This window comes from Chelonia mydas, chromosome 17, assembly GCF_015237465.2.
Source record: "Chelonia mydas isolate rCheMyd1 chromosome 17, rCheMyd1.pri.v2, whole genome shotgun sequence".
NCBI classification, from domain to species: Eukaryota; Metazoa; Chordata; order Testudines; family Cheloniidae; genus Chelonia; species Chelonia mydas.
This window is the reverse complement of record NC_051257.2, coordinates 12,131,591-12,156,177: the sequence shown is the minus strand read 5'-3', so window position 1 is coordinate 12,156,177 and position 24,587 is coordinate 12,131,591. Positions and strand designations below refer to the sequence as shown.

The 24,587-nt window shown below is 43.9% G+C and overlaps 2 protein-coding genes across 10 annotated transcripts; one reads left to right on the top strand and one right to left on the bottom strand.

The window, feature by feature from the left end:
* Positions 1–3,548: 3,548 nt before the first annotated feature.
* On the bottom strand, positions 3,549–11,770 carry LOC102941016 (tricarboxylate transport protein, mitochondrial). Of its 3 annotated transcripts, XM_037880561.2 has the most exons (10): positions 10,560–10,933; positions 10,280–10,380; positions 9,129–9,236; positions 8,902–9,001; positions 7,890–8,028; positions 7,439–7,523; positions 7,107–7,211; positions 6,749–6,864; positions 5,932–6,005; positions 3,549–5,288 (listed from the first exon to the last, which is right to left on the bottom strand). In XM_037880561.2, exons 5-10 carry the CDS (start codon positions 8,019–8,021, stop codon positions 5,174–5,176), a joined length of 627 nt encoding a protein of 208 aa, XP_037736489.1. In that variant the 5' UTR covers positions 8,022–8,028; positions 8,902–9,001; positions 9,129–9,236; positions 10,280–10,380; positions 10,560–10,933; the 3' UTR covers positions 3,549–5,173. The 3 variants fall into 3 exon arrangements, with proteins under 3 accessions (XP_037736489.1, XP_037736487.1, XP_037736488.1); XM_037880559.2 differs by lacking the exons at positions 10,280–10,380; positions 10,560–10,933 and adding an exon at positions 11,570–11,770; XM_037880560.2 differs by having other exon boundaries at positions 10,280–10,933.
* TEKT1 (tektin 1) lies at positions 11,324–24,439 on the top strand. 7 transcript variants are annotated; one of them, XM_043531230.1, is made up of 9 exons: positions 11,324–11,411; positions 13,415–13,477; positions 15,526–15,772; positions 16,703–16,868; positions 18,105–18,233; positions 18,793–18,936; positions 19,726–19,948; positions 21,534–21,730; positions 23,435–24,426. In XM_043531230.1, the coding sequence occupies exons 3-9, from the start codon at positions 15,583–15,585 to the stop codon at positions 23,592–23,594; spliced, it is 1,209 nt and encodes a 402-aa protein (XP_043387165.1). In that variant the 5' UTR covers positions 11,324–11,411; positions 13,415–13,477; positions 15,526–15,582; the 3' UTR covers positions 23,595–24,426. The 7 variants fall into 7 exon arrangements, with proteins under 7 accessions (XP_043387165.1, XP_043387168.1, XP_037736484.1 ...); XM_037880556.2 differs by lacking the exon at positions 11,324–11,411 and adding an exon at positions 11,493–11,591; XM_043531233.1 differs by lacking the exon at positions 13,415–13,477 and having other exon boundaries at positions 11,332–11,411.
* Positions 24,440–24,587: the final 148 nt, after the last annotated feature.

Sequence of the window (24,587 nt, the reverse complement as noted above, 5' to 3'; positions counted from 1 at the left end):
AGTTCAAAGTGCAGGAGGGGGCTCCGGGTTGGGGTGCAGGCTTTGGGGTGGGGCTGGGGATTTGGAGTGCTCTGGGTTGGGACCAATGAGTTCAGAGGGCAGGTGGCTCCCAGAAGCATGTCCCCCTCCAGCTCCAAGGCTCAGCCAGGCGGCTCTGCGCGCTGCCCCGTCCACAGGCGCCCCCCCCGCTGGCAGCTCCCATTGGCCAGGAACCGCAGCCAATGGGAGCTGCAAGGACGGCGCCTGTGGACAAAGCACCGCGCAGAGCCGTCTGGCCGCACCTCCGCGTACTACGCAGGAGCCGGAGCGGGGGATTGCTGGCTGCTTCCTGGAGCCGCACGGAGTGGGGCAAACCCCCGACTCTGCTCCCCTGCAGGAGCTGAGGGCCGGATTAAATGGTCTAAGAGGCCGGATGTGGCCTGCGGGCCATATAGTTCGCCCACTCGTGGTTTAGAGCATTGTTTGAAATATCCATAATGACGTTTTAAAACGTGATCAATAGTAACTTTAATTATTACATCAGAGACAAAGTAAGATACATGTGTAGCACCAGGGGGATCTGAATGAACAAAGGAGAGAAGCTACATTGCCAAGAACTCCAACAAACTTCAGTGCAGCCAGACCCTCACTATCGTACCTGCCTCCCCTAGAGAGGGCCACAGGCAACACTCAGAAGAACATGGTTTCACTTTCCATTCCCCCAGCCTCTCAAACCATACCCCTCTGCAACCCTGCTAGTGAGAGATGAGAAACCCTTACAAGACTTTATGAATGCATTCATAACAGTTGTATACACACTTCCATTTGGAGTGCTTGAACATTGTAATCTGATCAGTATAGATTGTGAATATGCATTTTCATATGATGAATTTCTATATATCAATTACTGTGCAGCCTACAAGGAAACCCATATTTAGATTTCAAGAACCAATTACCATTGTATCTATTTAAGGGCCCCAAGTGTGTCTCCACAGTAAAAATGCAGGGATAGAACAAATTAAACAAATAATCACCTTCAGTAGCTGGATAGGTGCTTCCTACCTCTCTTCCATCCAGTAGTTATGTGGAGTTTCTAAGGAGAACACTGGCAGTGATGCTGAGTGAGAAGAGGATGTCCCAGCATAATTACCTTCCCCTCCATATAATTCTACTGAATTTCTGAGATTGTTTCCTTCTGCATCATCCAGCTGTGGAGAATACAGAGGTATATAGAACAAATATCTTTTGCAGCAGGGATTCCACTTTAGTTGGATATATTTACCCAAATAATATGAACTACCCATCACTAATCAGATTACAGTGGGCAAGTTATGCTCTCATTTATTTGTGAAAGCATCAAGATTGCATTGGTATAAAGAAAAGCAAAATTTGGTCCATTATCTTCTCACCCAGTGATTAAACACTTTTGAAATGTATCAAATTCTCATTTGTTTTCCCTGATGAAATCCACAAACAAAAATTTAAGAAGCTCCATATTTAGATTTTTTTAATTCTTTTTGAAAGAGACAAAAGATTGAACTTGTAAACAATTATTTAACATTAAAAATAAAATGTAGCAAACAAGTTAGAAATGTTAAAGAAACACCGAAAAAGGCACAAACATTAGAAAGTGGCTTCCTTGAAGCATTGATCAACATAGCATTTCCTGGTTATGGTGCCCAGTAATGAATAAAATTAGAGACCTTCTAGTAATTCCATGTACTACCAACCAGAACAACTGACAAGTCCATGTACTACTGACTGGACCAATACTAGGTACAAATAAGCATAACTCTGTACAGTATTTTTACTTGCCAATGTGGTAGCTTTGTAAAGATGCTGTCTGTAGGTGAACACAATCATTCTGATTTTGCTACAACTGAAGATAACGTGTTCCTATTTCTGGTCCAGCCGATTCGGGATTACAAAATAGGCAGCTAATGAGCCGGTACGGCTAAATGAACAAAGCTAAAAACACTAGTCCCCAAACCCACATACAACTTAACACAGCTGTCAGTATTTATAAAAGTCAGCCCCCTCAACAACATTTAAACTTCATGATCAGGCTTGATGCTTTCCTGTCACTTCCTCAGCTCTCCTCTCCTGTTTAAGCTTAATGTCCTAGTATTTAGTCTTAATGCTATTTCTATTTGATAGGCCAGAGCCAACTCCTTTCATATAGGCACTGTTATAACTATTTAAGTCACTGCAGTTTGTCACCTTAGGTGTTGCTTCCTCCTCAGCTGAGCTCTGAAACTAAATGGCCACTAAAGCCATTTTTTGCAATGAATCGTACTTAGGCTCTGTGGCAATGAGGAAGTTGGACAACATTTACAAAGGCTTTGAACTCATTATCTACATCAGAGTTGAAGTGGCTGATACAGCTATAAATGGCAGATCATCTACTGTTGAAAGTACAGCTGTAGAAACAGAGAACACTTTGCCAAGAGAAGTCACCTGACGTCCCTTTGATGGCGCAGTTAAGACAGATGGGGTCACTGGGGATCAAGAAGTTTTGGCAACTACAGAGTGATTTTAGTGGACACAATTTTGGTCAATGTGGAAACTCCAGTCAATAGTGCATGGGGACAACCTTGTTGTTTATTGAGACAGTAACGAGGGTTGTAATGACTTTGGCAATAAACTATTCTTTAAGTTATGAAGGTGGAAGCCCTGCTATTCTGGAGCTAACAGTGACTATGTAAAGGAGCCATGTTATGGCAGTTAAGAAGTAATGCATATGGCTTTAGAGTGGAGTGTCTTAAAATTCCAATAATTCAGCAGACATGTTAAATACAGTATTCCTTGATGACCAGTTAAAAGCAACACCCGTTATAGGTAGTAATATGGGTCCCAATTCTTGAGGGGTTCCTAATATGCTCTGTATGTGCTTTGTATTCACCAAAACCCAGCAACAAATTATCTGTAAATCGCAGATTACAGAAATACTTTAATATAGAATGTAAATGGCCAATTCATAGAGAAACATGCACTACTCTGTTGGCCAATGCTTGCTGAGGGCAAGTGAGTGGACTGGCACAAGTTTCCTATACAGTAAGGAAGCTTCTACAACTAAGTTTCCAATCTCTTGTACTTGGTGACAAATCCAACGACATGCTAATGGTGAGAACCACAAGAGGAAGGGATGTTCAGATACTACAGGGATAATAGGAGACAGGGCAGTACCTTTGCTTTGACATGATCCTTTGCCTAAATTGCGGTGAGCTTAGCTCTAGTTTGACGTTTTCCGACTTGCCCAAGTCTAAATGCCATAGCAAGTCTATGCTGTAGGATACAGTACGCTAGATGACATTTTATCTACATTGATTTGGTCCTTTCAACAACTTTTTTTAATGCTTGTCTTTTTTAAACTATATGCACCTCGGGCCTAAATTATCTTCAGATTCACTGATGTAACCCTTGAAGTAACTCTGAATTTACACTAGCGTAAGAGAGAAGTATTTTCCCCGCCCCCATTTCCCGGAGGATCCATGCACACAGATTAAATGAAGTGTCTTCAAATGCGTTTAATCATTAATGTAACACCAAAATAAAGAGGTCAACTGGAATCATTTTTGAAGAACAAGTTTATTCTCTCTTTCAGGGAAAAAAACCCCATTTGCCATGCTCAGTGTTCCAGTTTGGCAGGCTGATTACTAAAGCATATATTAAGAACCAACATACTTATCTGTTCATAAATACAAGACTACAAAATATGTTTTAGGGCATTATCTAACCCTTGAAGATGCAGCTCCCTGAGTTCCTATTCCAGACAGAACATCAGAGCAACTTTCAGTGATGTCCCTCAAGAACCTGGAAGCAGGGGTTAGTGAAATCTGGGGCCAGATCTCCAGTAAGACTGCAATGGCCAAGTAAAGTTACCAGAATACATACAGAGCATAAAACACTGCAGAAGTTTTGGAAACTTTATTCTGCAATTTTAGAATAGTGCTAGACCTACAGTCCTTACTCAAGTAAGACTCACTGAACTCAACATGAGCTTTACTTAAGTAAATATAGCAGGACTGGGCCCTTATATAGTAGGGATGTAAAAGATTAAACAGTTAGCCGGTAAGCATTACGCTGACCGTTAACTGGACCTTAACCGTTAACCCCAGCACAACCCCAGCCCCGGCCAGTGGGCCCCCTGCCCCGGAGTGACCTCGGTTAACCAATTAAACAATATAATTTAAATCATTTAACCGGTTAACTTTTTAAACTGATATTTACATCCCTATTATAGGCCAGTGATCTGGTCCCAAGCATTCCTTGCCGCTTCTAGTGCCTCAGATCAGAAAGCTGGTCCAACATTCTCTCCACAGCAGAAGCCCAAAAGGCAGCTTCCTCCTGGCCCAGAAATCAAACTCAAAAGTAAAACCAAAACCCCACCAAACAAAAAAAACCAAAACCCCTATTTACACAGTTGCTATTCAGCCTGACAGATACTGTCAGCCAGCATGGAAAGTTTGTTCCCTTCTCCCATTTTTCAGCATATGTGATCTTTCAAGAACAGTGTGGCAGACTCTGCTCTCATTTATACCAGTGTAAGTAAACAGTAACTCTACTGAAGGCACTCAAGCCTTGTCTATACACACAAGTTGCACATGTTTAAAAATCAGACTACCTAAATCTGTTTTGGAACCAGTGCACTTTTAAAACTAGTTTATGCGTCAAGGTAAAAATTATCTATATAAGCCAGGTTTAAATTAAATGAGAGAGTGTCCATACACGAGTTAACAGTAACTAAAATCCATTTAAAACCAAACAAAAAGCTTTTAGTTGTTTGACACAGCTTTGTGTTTAGATGGGGCCTCTTTGGAGTTTAATGGTCAATAAAATTAATCCAGAGATACACTCATGTAAACAGCAGAATCCAGCCAAGTGTTTTTACTGTAATTGGTTTTCTGCCTACCAAGATCATCAATTTCAGCTGTGTTAGGAGCCAGTATGTATGCAGTTAGTAATACTGCCCTACTAACCTTTTCTCTACACCATACAACTTATAAACTTTGAAGTAGTGTAATGTTTGGATTACAGTTTTGTCACTTTAAAGAATGAGGACGGAGTGATAGTTTTTGCATTTCAAACACCTTTGATAATAAACCATAGGCAATAAGTTCAATTTAGATCTGCACTCATTGGCCTTGGCTAGCCAGCTATCCAAAATGTCCTCGTTAGACTTATACAAGCAGCATCAGGCAGTTTTCCAGACCTTGTTGAGAACATTGACTACTTCTTCATAAATAACAAACACAATTGCTACATCCAAACAGACTCGACCAAGACGGGGAACTGTTCCTTTGTAAAATCTGTAGGTAGAAGAAGAAAATGCTTCACAGAAGAACATATTTTTAGTTTTTGGAATAAAAATTCAGATGATTTGAACAACGAAGTTGCCTATACAGCTATAAATCTATTTCACAAAGTAAATTTCAAGGGCAAGTTGAACTTTTAGTTTTGCAAATAGTTTCTAATAAGTATTCCTAAAACAAGTTGCCTACAGTAACTGATTATATCAGATTCATAAACTGGCAATGAAAAACCCTGTTAGATCAGTCCCATCTGTTGGCAAATAGGCAATAGTTCTTATAGAAGATCAACAGCATAAACTGTTCCAGAAGCATGTATGGAGAGGAGTGAAAGTTATCAAATATGCTTCCATCTTCTTTTCCTCTGTGACCAGTCTGCATGTGACAGACAGACAGTAATTTGGGGCAGGGCAAGGAACAGTAGTTGTAAATGGCATATACTAGTTCTAGACTGCACTAAAAGTGAACCCATGAAGACAGACACCAAAACAGTACTAAGATAATATCAATAAATGCCATTCTAGCAAAGAAGTGTAGGGTGGGCTAAGAAGTGTTACCCATCAAAATATGGAAAACAATAGTTTCACTGAAATATTGCAGCTATAATATCCCACATATATCGACAATAGTTGAATCCACTTACGCTAATGAGCCCTCCTTTTTGAGGATCTGATAGGCACAATCTAGTGTATTTTTATATTTATGGGCTTCCAGGCCCTGAAATGAAAAATATAAGTGAAGTGAGTTGAGTGATTAGAGATCTCAGCTTTTAGCGAATTCCAGTATAAATTGTAATTAAGAAATGGCTTTTTGGAAAGATGTCACCTCCCCACCCCTCAATTAGAATCCCAAAATTGTCATAGTACTATCTGCTAAAATTATATGAACAGTGGAAAAACATGGGAGGCCCAGAGAGAAAAGTGCAGGATTTCTACAAAATTCTACCTGCCACTTTGGATTAGTTTATCTGTGAAAAAAATCCCAGTCACAAATTTTGAAGCTTTTATGCCTAGTTTTCATTTTTAAAGACAAATCCAATGATGTGCCATCATTAATACACCTTTCCTTTACAAATGGAAATTAAGCTTTCAAAACGTCAGCAGAAACCAAGCAAATCCAAGGATTTCTTCACAAAAATGTGGCTCCCTTTAGGGTAGTTGTGATGTGTGGTACCTGACACAGCCACTAGCAGAGCACTATGCTAAATCTGAAGTCAAATGCAAACTTTTTTCCTCGGTGTTTGTTCAGTGCGTAGACCAATGGGGTACTGGTCCACAACTACAGTAATAATAATAATAATCCTCAAGAGTCACAGTAACCCAGAGAAATTGTAGCTGTAAAAGACCAGCGTATGGGGTTCTTATTGCCTTCTTAAATGAAAGATCAGAGCTCTGCTAACTAAGTGTCCTGAGAGTGGAAAGACCGTTTATTTTAAGATTAGTTTCTGTAGTGATTTTTACCTGCATCCTGGTTTTGATGACATCTAATGGAGTATTGCCAAAGACACTGGCTGCTCCTGCAGTAGCACCAAATGCAGCTGTAATAAATGGATTCACCTTTCTGTGGGGATTATCACCTGACGAAGCACATATAGGAGATAAAGCAATTAGACCATATACTTCAACTAAATTTCTAAAAGCATTAGCATTTGTACTTAATTTAGAATATATATTCTCATAGTCAATTAAGTGGTCAACAAAACAGTAGGAAGTATTGATCAAACTTTTATAACATTGCCATTTAAGCAAGTTTAAAAAATTAAATAAGATTTATCTACTTCTCATAATACAATTCAATTGCCAGCCTGACTCATTTTACCTAGATACCAATTGCGAAGGGAAGTCATCACAAAGAAACGGATAGCCTGGTTTGAACCTTGTTTGAGGACAGTTGCTGTCAGCCCCTGATATGTGCCACGTAAGCCTGTAAAAGATTACATAATTTTCATTTTATATATACACATTTTAAAAAAATGTGAGTGAAAATTAGACAGCCAGAATGAACCTGCCAGTCTATTGAAACAAACCGTGATCTCTCTCAACACATTTATCTTATACTATTAGGCTCAAATAGAACAAAGCATGTTTATGGTTCCCCCATTAAGTTATGCAGAGATAAAAACCACAATAGTTTTTGCTACATGATTATACCTTGTTCCCGAACAATCTCCCGGACACCTTGGAAAAATCCTCTGTACTTTGGATTTAAAGAGGACTGATCATGAATGAACTTCACCTGTAACAATTTAAAATAAAACTTTAAGCACAACGTTGTCTCATGACTATTATCCTCTAGTCCATCATTTAATATGAATAGGGGCTATTTTATTAGGTTTTGCAATACTGCCAACTTCACAATTCATGGGAAAAACCCTCCCCTGCCTTTTAAACAAAAAAAATTTCATAACTACATAAGTTTGCACAGTAAAGTGATAATACTCTGGTCTCGTTGCCCTAAGACGGATGAAAATAGCACAAGCTAAAATGTGGTAGGCCATTTTAAAAACCACAATGAGGACAGAGTGATAGACTTGTTTAGCTGACAGGAAGAAGTTTCCAAGAAGTAGATGTTATAGCCTATGAATTATAACATTCTGCCCACCTTTATAGTTTCCATTGGACAGACGACTAGGACAGCTTCTGCAACACCAGCTCCAAGGCCACAAAGTAAACTCCTTTTGTTGTCTAATTTCCCATTTGAATCCTTTGCAATATTACTGAGGAACTCAAACATTCCAAACCTGCAAGGAACAGAAGAAGAGTTTTGTTTTCTCCACCACAAATTTCTTCAATCTTACCCTGTGTGATTTGGTGTGTTTCCCTTAATATTACTGAAGTAATAACTATGACAAACAAGTCAAAAGGAGACTGTGTGCTATCATAACAGCCTTATTCCAAATGATAAAGCTCAGTAAAGCACCAGCTAAGAAATGCAAAGAGAAGACAGAGATACAGAATGAAACAATATCACATGTCTAAGTAAAAATGTCATCTTATTCTTACCAGCAGCATCCAATAAGATAATGAAGTTGACATTTTGCAGTGATCACTATCGGACCCTGGAATGTTTGATCCAGTGCATACCACAAATAGCCTCGTGATGTTAAATCTATATTATCTAGTACTTTATTTAAAACACTATGATCCCAAACTGGGTCTTTATCAAGAGTGAAAACTTATAAAATGGACCATTCACACTATTTTCCCCTTTTGAATGGTGTAACAGTCAAACTGATATTGTGTCTCCCCCCCCCCCCCCCAAGATGTTCGTGTGGCCTAAAAATCTGCTTAAAGCTTCAATACAGAACATTATTTTTCAAGACCTACATTGCAAGGCAAATAAGATACAGATGGAGCTCAAGAGAGAGAACTGTACTGAGCACACCACAGTTCTTTAGAAATGGGGCGGGGGGGAGAATGGTGGAAAATGATATAGTTACAAATAAGATGCAAAAAAAAAAAAGCAGAAAGCAAAAACCAGTCTCATTTAGCACTTTGAGATCTATAGATGAAAAAATCACGCTATAAAATTGATAAAAACCCATCAGCAAAGTCCTTCCACAAATCTGACATTTTTATTATATTTATGAATAATAATTTAGAGATCATCTTACCTGACAGCAGATTTTGGAATAGAGCCATACAACAAAGAACTTAGGCCCCTGTACAGACCCTTGACACCATGCTCCTGAACGGTTAGCCTCACACAGTGACCTGCAAGACAATTTCCAACTTTTACTTTACAAATGAATCATACAGCTTTGCCTGCCAGGCTAACAGTCTACTAAAAACTTTGTTTGATATTTTAAATGCACACAAATGTGAGTTGTTATCCTCTTACCAATGCTTCTATACCGAGGGGGATTTGCTCTTTCATCCAATTGTAACTGTGTTTTTACATATTCTGTGGGAAAGGTGATACAGACTTCAATACCTCCAGCAATGCCACCTGCACAGAACAGAGAGGTTGAAATGTTATGCTGTTATTTTATAGAAACAAAAAGTAAGCAACACACACATTATGCCATACTGCACTGCGCCAATCAACATTGCTAATTATCCTATTAACAGTTTTGGCAACAATGCAATAAAGTACAGCAACACAGCAGAAACATTTCAAAACCAGAAGACACCCAGAAAAATTACTGGCTCAGCCAGTAACTATTACAAACCAAGCAGCCAAGACAAAAGGGGAGAGGATCAAAGAATTCCATTGAGACAATGAGAAATAATTCCTAAATTACAAATGCAATACACCAACAATCCAAAAACAAAAAGCTTGGTTACTTTTAGTGAAGATTAAGTGCAGTTAGAGAGGAGAGATTCCATTAAACATCAAAAAGGCTAAAATATTAACTATGGAAATCACAAGGATGGTGGTACAATTTTAGCTTAACACCCAGCTCACATATACACACAGATCATTAAACAAACCAATAAACATGACATAAAAACCAATAGACACACTAATACAAATCCAGCAGCCACACTTCTTGATTTTAGTGGGAGTTGGATCAGGTGATTTTCACTTTAGACTTCAGCTGGAGTTGTGGGTACTCAGCATTTGTGAAAATACAGCCCAGTATTTATAGATACCCATTTTTGGAAATCTTGTTCCCCTCCGTTGACTCTTCCTAATATCCAGTTGAAGGTTTTATTATTCTTGGGACCATACCTATAAAAACTTTAAAAGGTCCCCTTTCTCTCTTCACCCACAGAATCCTTCTTAGAGTAATATATTACTCAGCAACAATTAACCAAGGAATATTTCATCTCAGGCTTCTGCTAATTTCAAAATAACCTTTTAGAAGCCCTCACTTGAATGAGCTCACTTTTCAGGATCTCCATACAGCCTCATCCTTCTCCCACTGAAGTTAAAGGAAGGATTCCAGTTGACTTTAATGTTAGAAGTATCAGGCGCCTAGTCCTTATATAGCACACATGCTAACCATGCTTTTCAAGAGATCAGTCCCGATTTTTAAGCTAACTTACCATTTTTACCCCCATTCCATTAATCCAGAAACCCCTCCAAGTTATAATATTTCAATGCAGTTCGAGGGTGTGTGTTTCCAGCTTTCAAGTGATGGATATGACTGCAAATCAATTTTTTTACAACTTGATTCTCCACTGCTTTGTACCTATGCAATCATTTACCCCAGTGCAAAACAGTTGTAAAAACTCCACTAAAGCAAAACAGTAGAGTTTTACACGCACTTTGAATATGCATGAGTGATTAAACAAGGTGCAAAGCAGTGGAGAATACAGCCCTTACTTGGGTCCCTAAATGTGAGTTTTTGAAAGTCTGGCCTTCAGTCCCAGGGACTGACAACTTCTTGCAGAAGGGAGGATGAAGGAAACTCATATGGCTCCATGCACCCCAAAAATCTCTCTGCACAGCACAGCCCCCTCCTTGCGACCATTCCCTACCCCTTGGGGGAAGCTCACTCTGTGTCATTAAAGGAAATGAACACAAAAAGAAGTGGGACTCAGCAGCCAGGTCAGCACCACTGTCTTTGGGGTGAGGCTAGAGCAGCAAGGAGCTAGGGGAAAGAGCAGTGACACCTTCCATGGCTGTCCCAGTACAGGGTAAATTACAGCTGTCATGATCCGGCCAACACCCCCTTTCACCTCCAGCCAAACCACCCCAACCCCACTGAGGCCAGCCCCCCCGGGCCCCCCACACCAACAGCCCCACTGAGACCAGCCCCCCCGGGCCCCCCACACCAACAGCCCCTCTGAGACCAGCCCCCCACCTCCAACAGGCCCACCCTCGCCCAGCCCCACTGAGACCAGCCCCCCCGGGCCCCCCACACCAACAGCCCCACTGAGACCAGCCCCCCCGGGCCCCCCACACCAACAGCCCCACTGAGACCAGTTCCCCCCACCTCCAACAGGCCCACCCTCGCCCAGCCCCACTGAGACCAGCCCCACTGAAGCCGAGCACTCCCGCAGCCCCGCTAAGACCGACTCGAGCCAACGCCCCCTCCCACCAGCACGCGCTGCCACGCCCACCCCCCGCATCACCGCCACCAGCCCCCCCTCCCCCACAGCTGGGACCCGGGAAAGCCGCGGCCGCGGCGGGCGACACACGCGGTGACACCCCCCGGCGCCTGTGGCAGCGGAGGTGCGGTGCGGGCGGGCGCTCAGGGAGTCTGAATTCCCCCGCCCTCGGGGCCCTATCCTTGCGCATCGGGCGGGGCGGGCGGGAGGCGGCGGCGGCTCCTCCTCCCTCTCCCTCTCCCTCTCCCTCTCCACGCGGGCCTGCCCGGGGAGGCTCCTTACCGGCCAGGATCGCCTTGCCCGGGTGGGTGAGCTTGGTGGCTGCGGCGGCAGCCACGGCCCGAGGAACCGCTGGCTGGGCGGACATGCAGGCGGCTCTGTCTGCGCCCTCCCGCATCGCAATTCAATCGCGCGCCCGCCGCTGTTCTGCCCGCCAATGCGGGACCGAGCTGGATAGCCCCCATCGGCTGCCCTCTTTGCGTATTCATGAGACCTTATGAATATTGATGAGTGGTGCCGCGGGGCGGGCTCAGCCTGGGGGCCGCTGATTGGCTGCGGGGATAGTGCGGCTCTGGGATTGGCTGGCTGTGGGTGAGGCGAGGGGGGCGGGGCGGGGAGATGCTGTAGGCTCTGTGCATTGAGATCTGTGCATTGAGGTCTGCAGGCTCTGTGCATTGGGGGGGATGCTGCAACCATTGAGGGGGATGGGATCTGGGAAGGGGGCCTCATCAGGTGACATGGTTCACAATAATGCCTCATAGGACAAGGGGTAATGGGCTGAATTTGCAGCAAGGGAGAGGTAGGTTAAATGGAGGGAAAACCTAACCCTAAGGATAGTTAAATACCGAAACAGGCTTCTGAGGGAGGTTGTGGAAGCCCCCATCCTTGGAGGTTTTAAGAGCAGGTGAGACAAACACTGGTCAGGCATGGCCAGGTATAGTAATGTTGCCTCAGCACGAGGGGTGGACTAGATGACCTCTTGAGTAGAGCTCTGCGCAGATACAAAATGTATATACCTATACAAAGTGGAGATTGCGGCGCTGCAGGGCTCTACCAGGAGCTGCAGCCGTGAAACCAGCAGCATGTTGGGCTGCTGCTCGCAGGAGCCAGCACCCAGCCTGGGCATCTCCTCCGGCATGGCTGTACCGCCCCCACAGCCCTGCCCACTGGAGCGGGCACCAGGCTCACTGGCAACCATCCCGTGTCACGCAAACATTTGTGAGCGGCTCCCAGACAGGCGTCCCTTCCACATAGCGGGGTGTGTCTCCTGCCCGGGAGCGTGCGAGCCGCTTGCACACACTAGTGTGATCAGGGAGAGCTGCTGGTGAGCCTGGTGCCCGTCCCAGTGGGCAGGGCTGGGGGCAGAACAGCCACGCTGGGGGAGCTGCCGGGGCTGGGCGCTGGCTCTTGCAACCAGCGGCCCGACATGCTGCTGCTTTCGCCCCTGCGGTTCCTGGTAGAGCCCTACAGCTCCGTGGATATCTGCTTTATATCCGTGGATATCAGCATCCTCGGTTATAAATTTTGTATCCATGCAGGGCTCTACTCTTGAGGTCCCTGCCAGCCCTACATCTCTATGATTCTGTCTGATGTTATTACATATCTTCTTTTTATTTAATTTTTAAAAATTATTAAAATCAGAAAAATTTGAAAGATCACATTTCCTTTTCCCTTTATGCTGTTCAGTTGCTTATTTTCATTTGTTTATTATTATATTGCATTCAGACAGGGAACCTTGACTGCTCAGTTTCTCTTTCTGGTTCTCATGGACTAACATGAGATGGTGTTTGGGTTCACAATAGCCTGGGAATGTTAAAAATTGTTCTAATTACTAAGAATAAAATTATTCTCATTGTTTTTAATTTTAAAAAATCCTCTCCATCCAAAAGTTTAATTAAAACTTGTGTTAACCATAATTTAAGTTAGGGAATAAAATTATTTGATAATGTTTCTTTAAGGGTTCACTGAGATGTTTTAAAAATAAAGAGGCAGTTTTAGATACATAAACCAATAAACAGAATATGTGTAGGCTTGATATTTACAAATAAATATGTTTTACAAGCAAAATATTTTGAGTGTATTTCCTCTTGGACTTGAGTTCAAAGTTTTATGTTTTCCCTCCTCCAGTTGATGACACTAACACAGGGTAAGGATGAAGGCTGCAAGAGAAATACAGAACACTTATTTCAGGTAAAGAGGTTCACCAGTTCTTAGTGGCTTTACATAACAGATAATAAACAAAGGCCCAATCCTGCAAAGTGCTGAGTGCCCTTAACTCTCAGGAGCAGGAGCAGGCCCTAGATTGTCAGAGCAAAAGTTCCAGAATCAAAAGAAAGCTAATGGGATACCACTGGATCACACTAAAATATTTTGAGGTGGACTTTACAATCTGGGGTGACTGAGACATGGATTTAGGTCTGTGTGCACAGTTCAGCTCTCAGGGTGATCTGGAATATTTCCCCAGTTTTTGACTCTTTCAGCTCCAGCTTCTGTCTCCTTCCAAGTTTCACATCTCTCTTTCCTGTCCTTTCTTCTCCCTTCTTTCCATCTCTTAAATACCAGATCCTTCTCCTCTCAGTAATCTATAGCTATCTGGTATTTACAGAGCACTGATTGCCATAGAATTATCCTAATATGCCTAGACTAATCCCTTTTTCAGTTCAGCTCCATCTTTTCTTGTCTCTGGCTCCTGATCTCTTTTTGTCCCCCGAAAGGAAAAAAAATATAATTGCCTGTTTAAAAACAAAATAGTGTTCATAAAATATTGTTGAAAGTCTAACGTTTTTTAAAGTATTTAATTGGTTACAATTTAGACAGTCATTTAAAGCTCTTGTAACTAGGTTTCAGTACAAGGTAGATGGTAATTCATTTAGTTAGTTAGCTAGATTTAAAATAATAAAGCCGCTTATCCCAGGCTGTAGGCACCCTAACATAATTAATTGTAACAATAAATACAAGTGCATTAAGTCTCTGCATGATAGATAGATGCTCATGTGCTGGAAGGGAAAGGACTATTATTCTCCAGCCATGTGCCTCTTCCAGAACCCCGCCCCTGTTGCCAAGGTGAAGTGTTGCCTTGTTCCCATAGGAACGGGTTTGTGTATATTCCAGGCTGTTTCTGAGTCTGCTCCTGGAATATTCAGTCTGCGGGGGGGAACATGCTTCACTGCTGCAGCGACTGAGGCTGAGGTCACAATCTGGAGTGACTCGACCGGTTAAGGGAAGCCAAGATCTTAGAACTTGGCCAGCTTTTGCCATAAGCAACAGTCAGGCCAGTAGCCAGACAGCAAAAGTAGGTGTGCAGTTTGAGGGGACAGATTGGCGTGGGTGGGTTTGGCGGCATGGACTGATGTATGTCTGTATTTGTTGGGGAGTGACGGGAGGGGGTGGATTTGAAGGGAGGGATTGGTGTGTTGTGTGTGTTTAGGAGAGGGATTGTTGCGGAGACACTCGGATGAAAGCACAAAATCTCGTTTTCAGCACAAGGGTGTATTATAATATGTTTATATCTTGTACCAAATTCATGTATTTTATCATGACCTCTTGGCATCACCATTTCCGTAAGTAACAAAAATTACCTTAGCGGGCCTTCGTTTTTGTTTTCTTTTCTTCTGTCCTTCCTTCCACTTTTTCCTTCCCTTGTACCTCTTGGTGTATTTTCTCCTCCATCTTTTTCAGGTCTGTTTTCCCTTAGCCTAATGTTTCTGCTTAATTCTTTTTAAAATGGTCAGCTCAGCTCACCTCTACGCCTGTTCCTACATCTCTTCTTTCTTTTCAAAAGACTTTTTCTGATTTTGCCTCCCTCTCTTTTTTTTTTATTTTCCCTATTTATCCCTTGAGTAATTTCGCCCTCCTTTTCCCATGTTTTCTTTCTTTCTTTCTTTCTTTCTTTCTTTCTTTCTTTCTTTCTTTCCCTAGGTTATCTCTCACCTTCTTCCATATTCCTTTTCAGTGTCTCTCCCTACTCCTCCCTGCCCTACAAGCCCCATCTCTCCCTTTATTCAATCCCTCAGATTTTCATGAGCCAGGATTTTGCTTTATGTGGTTTGGCTGCCAGTGCCTTCCCTCTCCCTCATCATCCTCCAAGCTGACCCAAAGTCTGGTCCACGTGAAGTCTTCACCTACTTCATTCAGGGGCTACTACTTACCCAGTTTCCATCCTATCCTCCCTGACCTGAAGGCAGATTGTTTTGCTATCTGTGCCCCAATGACCTGAGGCAATACTATCCCATTTTCAGGTTCTCCATCCTAAGAGCTAAGCTGCTGCTTCACGTTCAGGATCTTTCAAAAAGACAATGGCCAAACTGTTGCAAGCTCCACCCAAGTTCCTCCCCCCAGAGTGGCATATTGCAAACAAGACACAATATGCCAGTGCAGAGAGTCAGAGATCCAGGTCAGAGCGACTTGTAGCTGAGAGCCAGAGGCTGGTGGATGAAATCGAAAAAACAACTCAGAAAACCCAAAGCGACGTTAACAAGAAAATAGGTGATCATGTGGGCTTTGTTATTTTATTGATACGCTTAAGGGAGACTCACAAAAGCAGGAGATATTAAATAGTAGCAAGTTTTAATGGCTTATTTCTCCTTCCCTTAGAAAAATGGGGATGCATTTCCAAATCCTTTTGAAAACACTTTGTGATGGATTTTATATTTTTATAACCAAACAGTTTCAGGCATCTGTTAGATATAGGGAGACAAATTCAGTCCTGGTGTAATATTTACTAATTGTTAAGGCAAGAGCCTGGACTGAGTAAAGAAAGAAAAAAAAAAACATATCTTGGCTCACACTGGGTCATACATTACATTGTCCCACCTTGGAAATGGTGTAGCTCCACCATGTTCCCTGGGGAATTCAGAGAAATTGTGCATCAGGGTGCCAGGAGTAAGGTGGATGCAGTTGTGATTTGCCCTTGAGAATCCTCTTTCTTACCCATGTATCTCTGCAAAGGCCAGTTACAATCTGACCCTTTGAAAGCATTATTATTTTTATTACAATAGTACCCTGAGACACCCAGTGTGGCCAGAGCTTCATGGTACACTGTACATAGATGTAGTCAGAGGCAGACCCTACCCCAACGAGCTTACAGTCTAATGAGATAAGACAGACAAAGGAAGAAGTATCATTATCATCACCTCCATTTCACAAATAAAGAGCTTAGCCACAGAGAAATCAAGCAAGTTGCCCAAGGTCACACAGGAAGTCTGTGGCAGAGGCAGGAATTGAACCACATCTCCTGGCTCATAGTCCAGTGCCTTAGCAAAACCATTGCAATACATCAGCATACAGAGCTACGTGCACAGCACTTTCTGTGGCTCGAGTCCTTTTCTGCCCAGGGCTAAGGCTGGGCCGTGAGGCTCTGTAGAAAAAGCTGGGCTTTTATTTATAATTAATTTGAAATCTCTCTTCGTTCCACAGAACAGAGACTTGATGAAATAAAATTCTGGAAGCAAGAATTAGATGACAAACTAGAACAGATTGTTAATGAGACAGAGGTGCTGTTGACTTTTAAGACAAGGCTAGAGAAAGCACTGGAGAGCTGTAAAGAGCCACTATTCATTGCTCAAGAGTGTCTCTTGAATAGGTAAGAGGAATAGCAAAACAACAACAACAACAATAATAATTAAGGGGGTAAGAAAATGAATTACTAAGCTGTTAAAAAAACTAAAAACCTGACTGTGTTATGGATAAATGATATGTCTGGGTCTGGGATGTATGACATGTAAGGCCCAATCCTGCAAAGTGCGGAGCCTCTGCAACGCCTGCTAAAGATGGAGTTTCTAAAAGGGGGTATATGGGAAATAGGTACTGAGCTCCCATTGACATCCGATGGGAGTTGGGAACTTTGCTCTTGTAGATGTCTTTAGAAATCCCAGCCAAAGTCAGCAGGATTTGCAGGCGCTCAGCGCTTTGCAGATTTAGGCTCTTCATAAGAGAGACAGACACCCACAGAGAAGGAAATGCTTTGTACCCTGTGCTCCAGCAGGGGACATCTGGGTTGGATTCCCATTCCCAGTCTCCGTCTTCCATATGGCTCCAGGCAGCAGGAGCTGGCAGTGCTATGGAGACAGTGCTTCCAGGCCTTTGTAGGGAAAATAAGGGAAATCCAAGAGCATCCCATAGGGCTGAGTGGAGAGCAGCGCTGATAGGTTTCAAGTGCACTGCAGTCTTTCTCCTCTGGAAGGATGGTGACAATGAAGCGGGTCATCAAGTTTCAGGCTGTAAAGTGGATGGTAAACTTAGGAATTCTAGGACTTTGATAGCAGGCATGGAGGACTGCCCTCAGAGCTCAGGTCCTGATGGATTCTCAACAGTGCTGAGCACCCACAGCTCCCATCGGCTTCTGTGGGAATTAAGGCTGCTCAGCACCCCTCAAGATGAGGCCCTAAATAAACAAGTATGTAAGAAACATGATCAATATATGAAAGCAAAGTGAACAAGTCACAGAACCCCCTCCTTTTTGTGCTTCACTGCGACTAAGCGTGTGAAGAAAGGCTGAAGGCCCAGGCCCATTCGTCATGTGTTCTGAGCAGAACTCTTTGCTTAATTCATCTTAAAAAAACCTTTGTAAAATAAGCCAGGAAAGAGAAAAGCAGCATTATTCCTGACCCTGCAAATGAAGGGCCTGATTCTCTTCTTGGTTGCCTTCCATGGAGTCACTCCTGATTTACGCTAATTTACACCAGAGGGGAATCAGGTCCTAGGAGTGGAAAGGTGGCTATTTCCAATCAGTTATAACAAGAACAAGGGCTTTGGGTCTCCAGAGCTGCAATACTCAAATGGTCGACCCAGAGTGATGGCTCTCTCCTCTTTCTCTTAGGCAAAGGCGAGTTGGGATTGACTTGGTCCATGACGAAGTGGAGCGGGAACTGATAAAGGAAGTTGAAGTGCTCCAAGGGGTTATGGCTTTGCTTGAGCGCACACTGGAACAAACCAATGAGCAAATTAGGTATCAAGGGGTCAACAGAGGAACAAACCACGGGATAGATCAGATTGGGGAGTGCTTCTGGAGAGGTTGTAGGATGGCTAGTGTCAAATCCTCAGAGGTGCTAAGCAGCTGCTGAAATCAGAGGGAGCAGGAGTTAGTACTTCTCAGGGCTTAGACCATGCCATGCGGTTTTTAACAGCACTGATTTCAGTGGAGAGTTCTGTTTAGACACTGACGGCACAATATGCCCCAGCATCCGTTGATTCCCAGGGCCCCAGTCCTGGTCCCACACCAGTGAAGCCGGCGGGAGTTTTACCATTGACTTCAATGGCAGCAGCAGCAGCATGCCCTAGATTTTTACAACTTGTAACTCACAGTATTGCCTATTATGATAATAACATTCATATTTTCTTATTTACCTGATCCTGCCAACAAGCTGCATGGATGTCAGTGGGATTTTTGAGTGCCAGTGGATGGCAGAATTTGGCCCTTTAGTGGTGGTTTACCTCCATTAAAAAGAGAAGGGGATAAGTATTTTGTTAGGTTTCAAATTAAGAGAGTCTAATTGTTTTCCCCCAAGGTTAAACCGTTCAGCTAAATACAATCTGGAGATGGATCTGAAAGACAAGTTCGCCGCCTTGACAATTGATAACTATTGTTCCAACTTGACAAATAATACACCTGATATAAGATATGCCAGAAATGTACTGAAGGTTGAAGGAAAGTAAGTAGTATTTCCCTAGCTACACATCCAGTAGTTATACAGACATAATATAAACTGTCCCTGTAATACAAAGCCTAACATACCCACTCCAGTTTATAATAAGGTTATCTGTCTGTCTCTCCGTCTGTCTGTCTATCTTAGGGATTTATACTGCGGCCCATCACCATAGTATCTGAGTGCTTTTCATCTAAAATCAATACTAACAACGAAGTTCCTAATGGACCATTGTTCTGTTGAATGGATCTGGTGCTAATTGTTTATGAAAGCAAAACTTCATGGCACTGGAAACCCACAATGGATTTACTAATCTAACTTCCAGTTCCACCTCATAATGATTGCAGAATGTGGTCCAGTAGATTGGCCATTGGAGTATGAGTCAAGAGATCTAGGGTCAATTTCTGGCTCTGTTATTAATCTGCTGTATGACCTTGGCAAGTTGCTTCCTCTGTTTCCCCACCCAACTTTTGTCTATTTAACTCTTAAGCTAAAGTCTTTTACTATGTGTTTGTACAATGCCTAGCACCATTGAGCCTGATGTTGATTCTGGCCAATAATTATAATGATGCTTAATAATGATGAACATAATAATAAGCAAAAAGAAAAGGAGGACAGTCCTCCCTTTCTTTTTGCGGATACAGACTAACACGGCTGCTACTCTGAAACCTATAAAAATAAGCAATAATAATACTGCTTCTTTCATATTAATAGAGATCTGCTGTCGTTAATGCATTTATGAATACACAAAGAGGGCTGAAGATACATAAAGAGACTTTTTTTATTTTATTATAGTTCTGTGAGCCCTGAAGACTGGGTAGATTTCTCGAATGTAAATGTTGAAAAGGCCGACAAGCAGAGGAACAACTCTTTGATGCTCAGGGCCTTGATTGACCGAATCTTATCCCAGACAGCAAGTGACATGCGCAAGCAGTGCGAGACGGTGAACATTGCTTTTAAGAACAGGGTGAAGGAGACAAAAGATGCAAAGAACAAACTGGAGATCCACCTTGCTAAGGTAAACACTAGAGCAGGGGAGGGCAAACTATGCCGGATCCGGCCCGTCAGGGCTTTCAGTCCAGCCCGCAGGATTGCCGGCCCTGTGGCACAGCAGGGCTAAGGCAGGCTCCCTGCCTGCCCTGGCCCGTGCCGCTCCTGGAAACGGCCGGCACCATGTCCCTGCGGCCCCTGGGGGTGTGTGTGTGTGGGGGCAGAGGGCTACATGCACTGCCCTCGCCTGCAGGCGGGAAACCGCGGCCAATGGGAGCTTCGGGGGTGGTACCCGCAGGCGAGGGCAGCACGCAACGGAGCCGCCTGCCCCACCCCACCCCCAGGAGCCACTGCCGGACATGCCGGCCACTTTCGGGAGCGACACAGGGCCAGGGTCAGCAGGGAGCCTGCCTTACCCTTGCTGTGCGCCACTGCCACCCCGGAGCCGCTCGAGGTAAGTTGTGCTGGGCCAGAGCCGCACCCCTAACCCCTTCTGTACCTTGTAGCCCAACCCCCTGCCCTGAGCCCCCTCTTGCACTCCGCACCCCTGCCTGCACTCCCAACCCCCTGTCCTGAACCCCTTCCTGCACACCACACACCCTCCTGCACCCCAATCCCCTGCCCTGAGCCCCCTCCTTCACACTGCACCCCCTCCCACATCCTGCACTCCCTCCCACACCCCAACCCTCTGCCCCAGCCCTAAATTCATGGCCCTGCATACAATTTCCCCAGCCAGATGTGGCCCTTCGGTCCAAAAAGTTTGCCCACCCCTGCACTAGAGGACAGTCAGCAGAGAAAATAGGACAGGGACATCAGCCAGTTCTATTGATCCAATGCCTTGAGCTATTGTGCCTTAAGAATTCTGACTTTGCAGTTCTAAGCTGGACAAAGCCCAGTGCTTTTTCTGTTTTTATAGCTAAAGTACCATTAGCTTTTCCATTCCCAGTTATACAAATCCTCATGATTGCATGTGTTACAAGGCACATGAAAGCTTGGAGGCTCTTGATGATAACACAGTGCTACATATTAGGTAGTAGCCATTCAGAGGCAGCTATGGTCTAGTGGCCATGTCTGGACCTGGGAATCAGATGACGCTTGCTGTGTGACCTTGGACAAGTCATTTAAGCCCAAATTTTCAAAAGTGGCCTCTAATTATGGATTCTTTAGTGTTTGGGTGCCCAACCTACAACCCCTGGAGTGAAATCCTGGTCAATTGAACTCAACAAGAGTTTTGTGACTGACTTCAGTGGTGCCAGGATTTCACCCCTGAGTTTTAGAGATGCTCCACAACACAGGTGTCCACAACTCAAATGGATTTCAGCTTGAGTTGTGAATGCTTAGTACCTCTGAAAATCAGGCCCTAAGTATCTCAAATTGGACGCCCAAAAATTGAGTGTTAGAGACCACTTTTGAAAATCTTGGCCCTAATCCTTTGCTGCCCATTGTGCTGCAGTTATCCCATCAGTAAAATGGGGGTAATAATCCTTGCTCACCTCTGTACTTTGAGATCCACCTATGAAGTAACGCCTTAGAATTGCAAAGTATCATTATTAAAGAGGATGTCAAGTTTTCAAGTGGCACCGTGCAGCACTTCCCTTTGTTGATTTACTAAGGTGATGGATGAGATTACATCCCAGGAAAAGAACATTGCGGCCTTAAAGAAAGCTATAATCGATAAAGAAGGACCTGCCAAGGTTGCTCACACACGTTTGGAGACAAGGACCCATCGTCCCAACGTGGAGCTGTGTCGTGATATGGTCCAATACAGGCTGATCAGTGAGGTTCAGGAGATCACAAACAATATTCAGAGGTAAGTGAAATGGTGAAACAGCAAGAAGTCAGTGGTGTTGGTCACTGGGCAAATGTAACCAGCCAAAGAAGTAATAAATACAGACACACGCACAGACATACCTGTTCACACACAGTTACCACACATGTTTTCAATATTCTATATACCTATTTTTCTAGATATGGTGGTAGAGTAACAGAACCCTGTTAAAGGGTATGTCTACACAGCAAAAGCTATGCATTGCTTAGTCTACGTGAATTAATTTGAATCCAGCCACTGTTCCTCAGACGTTCTTGTCAACTGCTGGAAATGGCCCATCTTGATTGTCACTACAAAAGGTTCCCGCCCCCCCCCCCCCCCCCCCCCCCCCGGCGCTCCTGCTGGTAATAGCTCATCTTAAGTGATCACTCTCCTTACAGTGTGTATGGTAACACCCATTGTTTCATGTTCTCTGTGTATATAAATCTCCCCACTGTATTTTCCACTGAATGCATCCGATGAAGTGAGCTATAGCTCACGGAAGCTTTTGCTCAAATACATTTGTTAGTCTCTAAGGTGCCACAAGTCCTCCTTTTCTTCTAACAGCTGTGAAGACAGCGCAGCATGGGTAGTACAAGCCCAGCCCAGGCCCTGGCTACATATTTGTCTCACTAGCCTGCTCTGAAGCTTGTGCTGTGCTCTCTTCATTGCAGTCATTACCTATGTTATTTGGATTCAAACTAGCTTGGGTAGGCTAGCCTGCGCACAGCTTAGCTGTGTAGATGTACTCTTAGTGCCACATTGTTTTCCCTGAGAGAGTTATGGATATTACTGTGGTTTTTCCACTCGTTAGATCTTTAAATTATTAAAAAGAAGATGTGATGGGAATGCCTGGAGCATCCCAGCCCCAGCTTTGCCGTTATTGTCAAGAAAAAATTGTACTTTGTACATTGTTTTGTTGTCCTTTAATTATACCATTTCCCATCTGCTTCTGCTTGAGGAGAGCGAATGGGGCTGTTCGATGTTGTGGCTTAACAACCTCCTTCAAATCATTTTAATTGGGAGAGTCAGTTCTGCAAAATCGTCAGTACCCAGCGTGTTCCCAATCAAATGGTGCTGTTTACAAAGGGAGGGAGGTTGCGCCTCTTGGATCGTATGTGGAAGAGACCCTTAGCCAATGGACTTATCCCCTCCCACTTGGCATTGTCTCCCAGTCTCTGTGGAGTGTTCTTTGCTGATCTGATGATATATCTGGTAGAAGGGCTGGCAGGCCCGGGGCAGGGTTGTTATGGGGGTTTGGGGATTAGTGGCATCCCCCTGTATCCAGCAGAGTTTATAAGGAAAAGGTAATGGAGCCAGGAGCCATATTATCTTGCCATTTGATACCCCTTTTTAAGAGGGAGAGGGGAAGGGCTCCTGGACAACCATGGCCAGGAGAAGTCCCTGATAGCATGGCTCCGAAAGAGCTGCATTGCTGGAGAGCAGAGCGGGACAGAGAGGCCCAAACACCTGGAGGCACAGAAGCTCCTTGTAGGAGGCCACGGGACCTGCAAGGTGTGGGGGCATCTGTCCTTCATGGATGGGCCACCCCCCCCCCCCGCCCCGGTGGAACAATGTGGGGAGAAACCATAAGGGGATCTTCACAGAGATTTCCTCCCACCCATCCCGTTGGGAGGAAGTGATGCCGCTCAATAGCAAGAAGGTACATGTAGTCAAAACTAACGTCGCTCTTTGTTTCTCCCCTAGACTAAAGGACACATTGGCACAAGCTGAGGTGGAGCTGAAAGGTCTGAGCCGTCGACAGCTTTCACTGGAGGAGGAGATCCAGGTCAAGGAGAACACACTGTACATCGACGAAGTGCTGTGCATGCAGATGAGGGAGTCCATTTCCATTAACAACTTCTGAAGCCCTGGTGTCGGATACAGCATTCCCCCACACTGGGCCAGATTCTGCTCTGAGATACACCAGGGCAAAGACGGAGTAACCCCACTGAACATTAACCTAGCGCCTCTGTGTTTACACAAGTGTGACTCAGAGCAGAACCTGGCCTAGGTGTGTGAATTAATTAAAACAGACCTAAATGCCTCCTCCACAGCTGCCTGTGTCCCAGAAAGTCTATTGGAAGCTTTCCAGTAGACATTAAAGTTATGGAACAACAAGAAAAAATCCTTCATTCCAGCCACTTAGCGTATCTTGGGTGCTGTCAATGTCACTGTTTTTCATTGACAGATTTTTTTAACTACATAAGCTAGAACAGATATTCCTACACAAAGTCACTGGTTATGTTAGAGAGACAGGAAGCCAGCAACCGTGCTAGTTAGGGCCAGCTGTGGTGATGTGTACACCTGTCCACTGACAACTGGATGGAGAATGTACTTCAACCAAACGTAAGATAACTGCTGGCAGAAGCAGTGTTGGCTAATGGATAGGACTCAGGAGACCTCCCTTCTATTTCTGGTTCTGTCAACGGCCTGATGGGTGACCTTTGGTTAGTCACATCCCCTCTCTGGGCCTCAGTTTCCCCATTTCTAAAATGGGAATAATGATCTCCTTTGTAAAGCACACTGAGCTCTACTGATGAAAAGCATATATAAGAGCTAGGTATTATTGTAAATGTGACTGTCCTGGCAGAATAATATTCTCTTCTTCCTTCGGTGCCATTGCAAAGACAAGACAAAATAACAAAGATGAGACACTGCGGGCCATCTGCGAAAGCCAGAATTTTAATAAGTGGGCCTCTAAAATTGCTCACTGCTTGTTACAGTTCTAGTGGGCTTTCCCTTTCATTGGCTTTCCCTTTCAGGGACATTGCTAATACCATTAGTCTCCCCACAGACTTCCTCAGAGGACCAGATCAGACATTTCCTAATGTGACTGGTTTTTATTTTAACTCCTGGC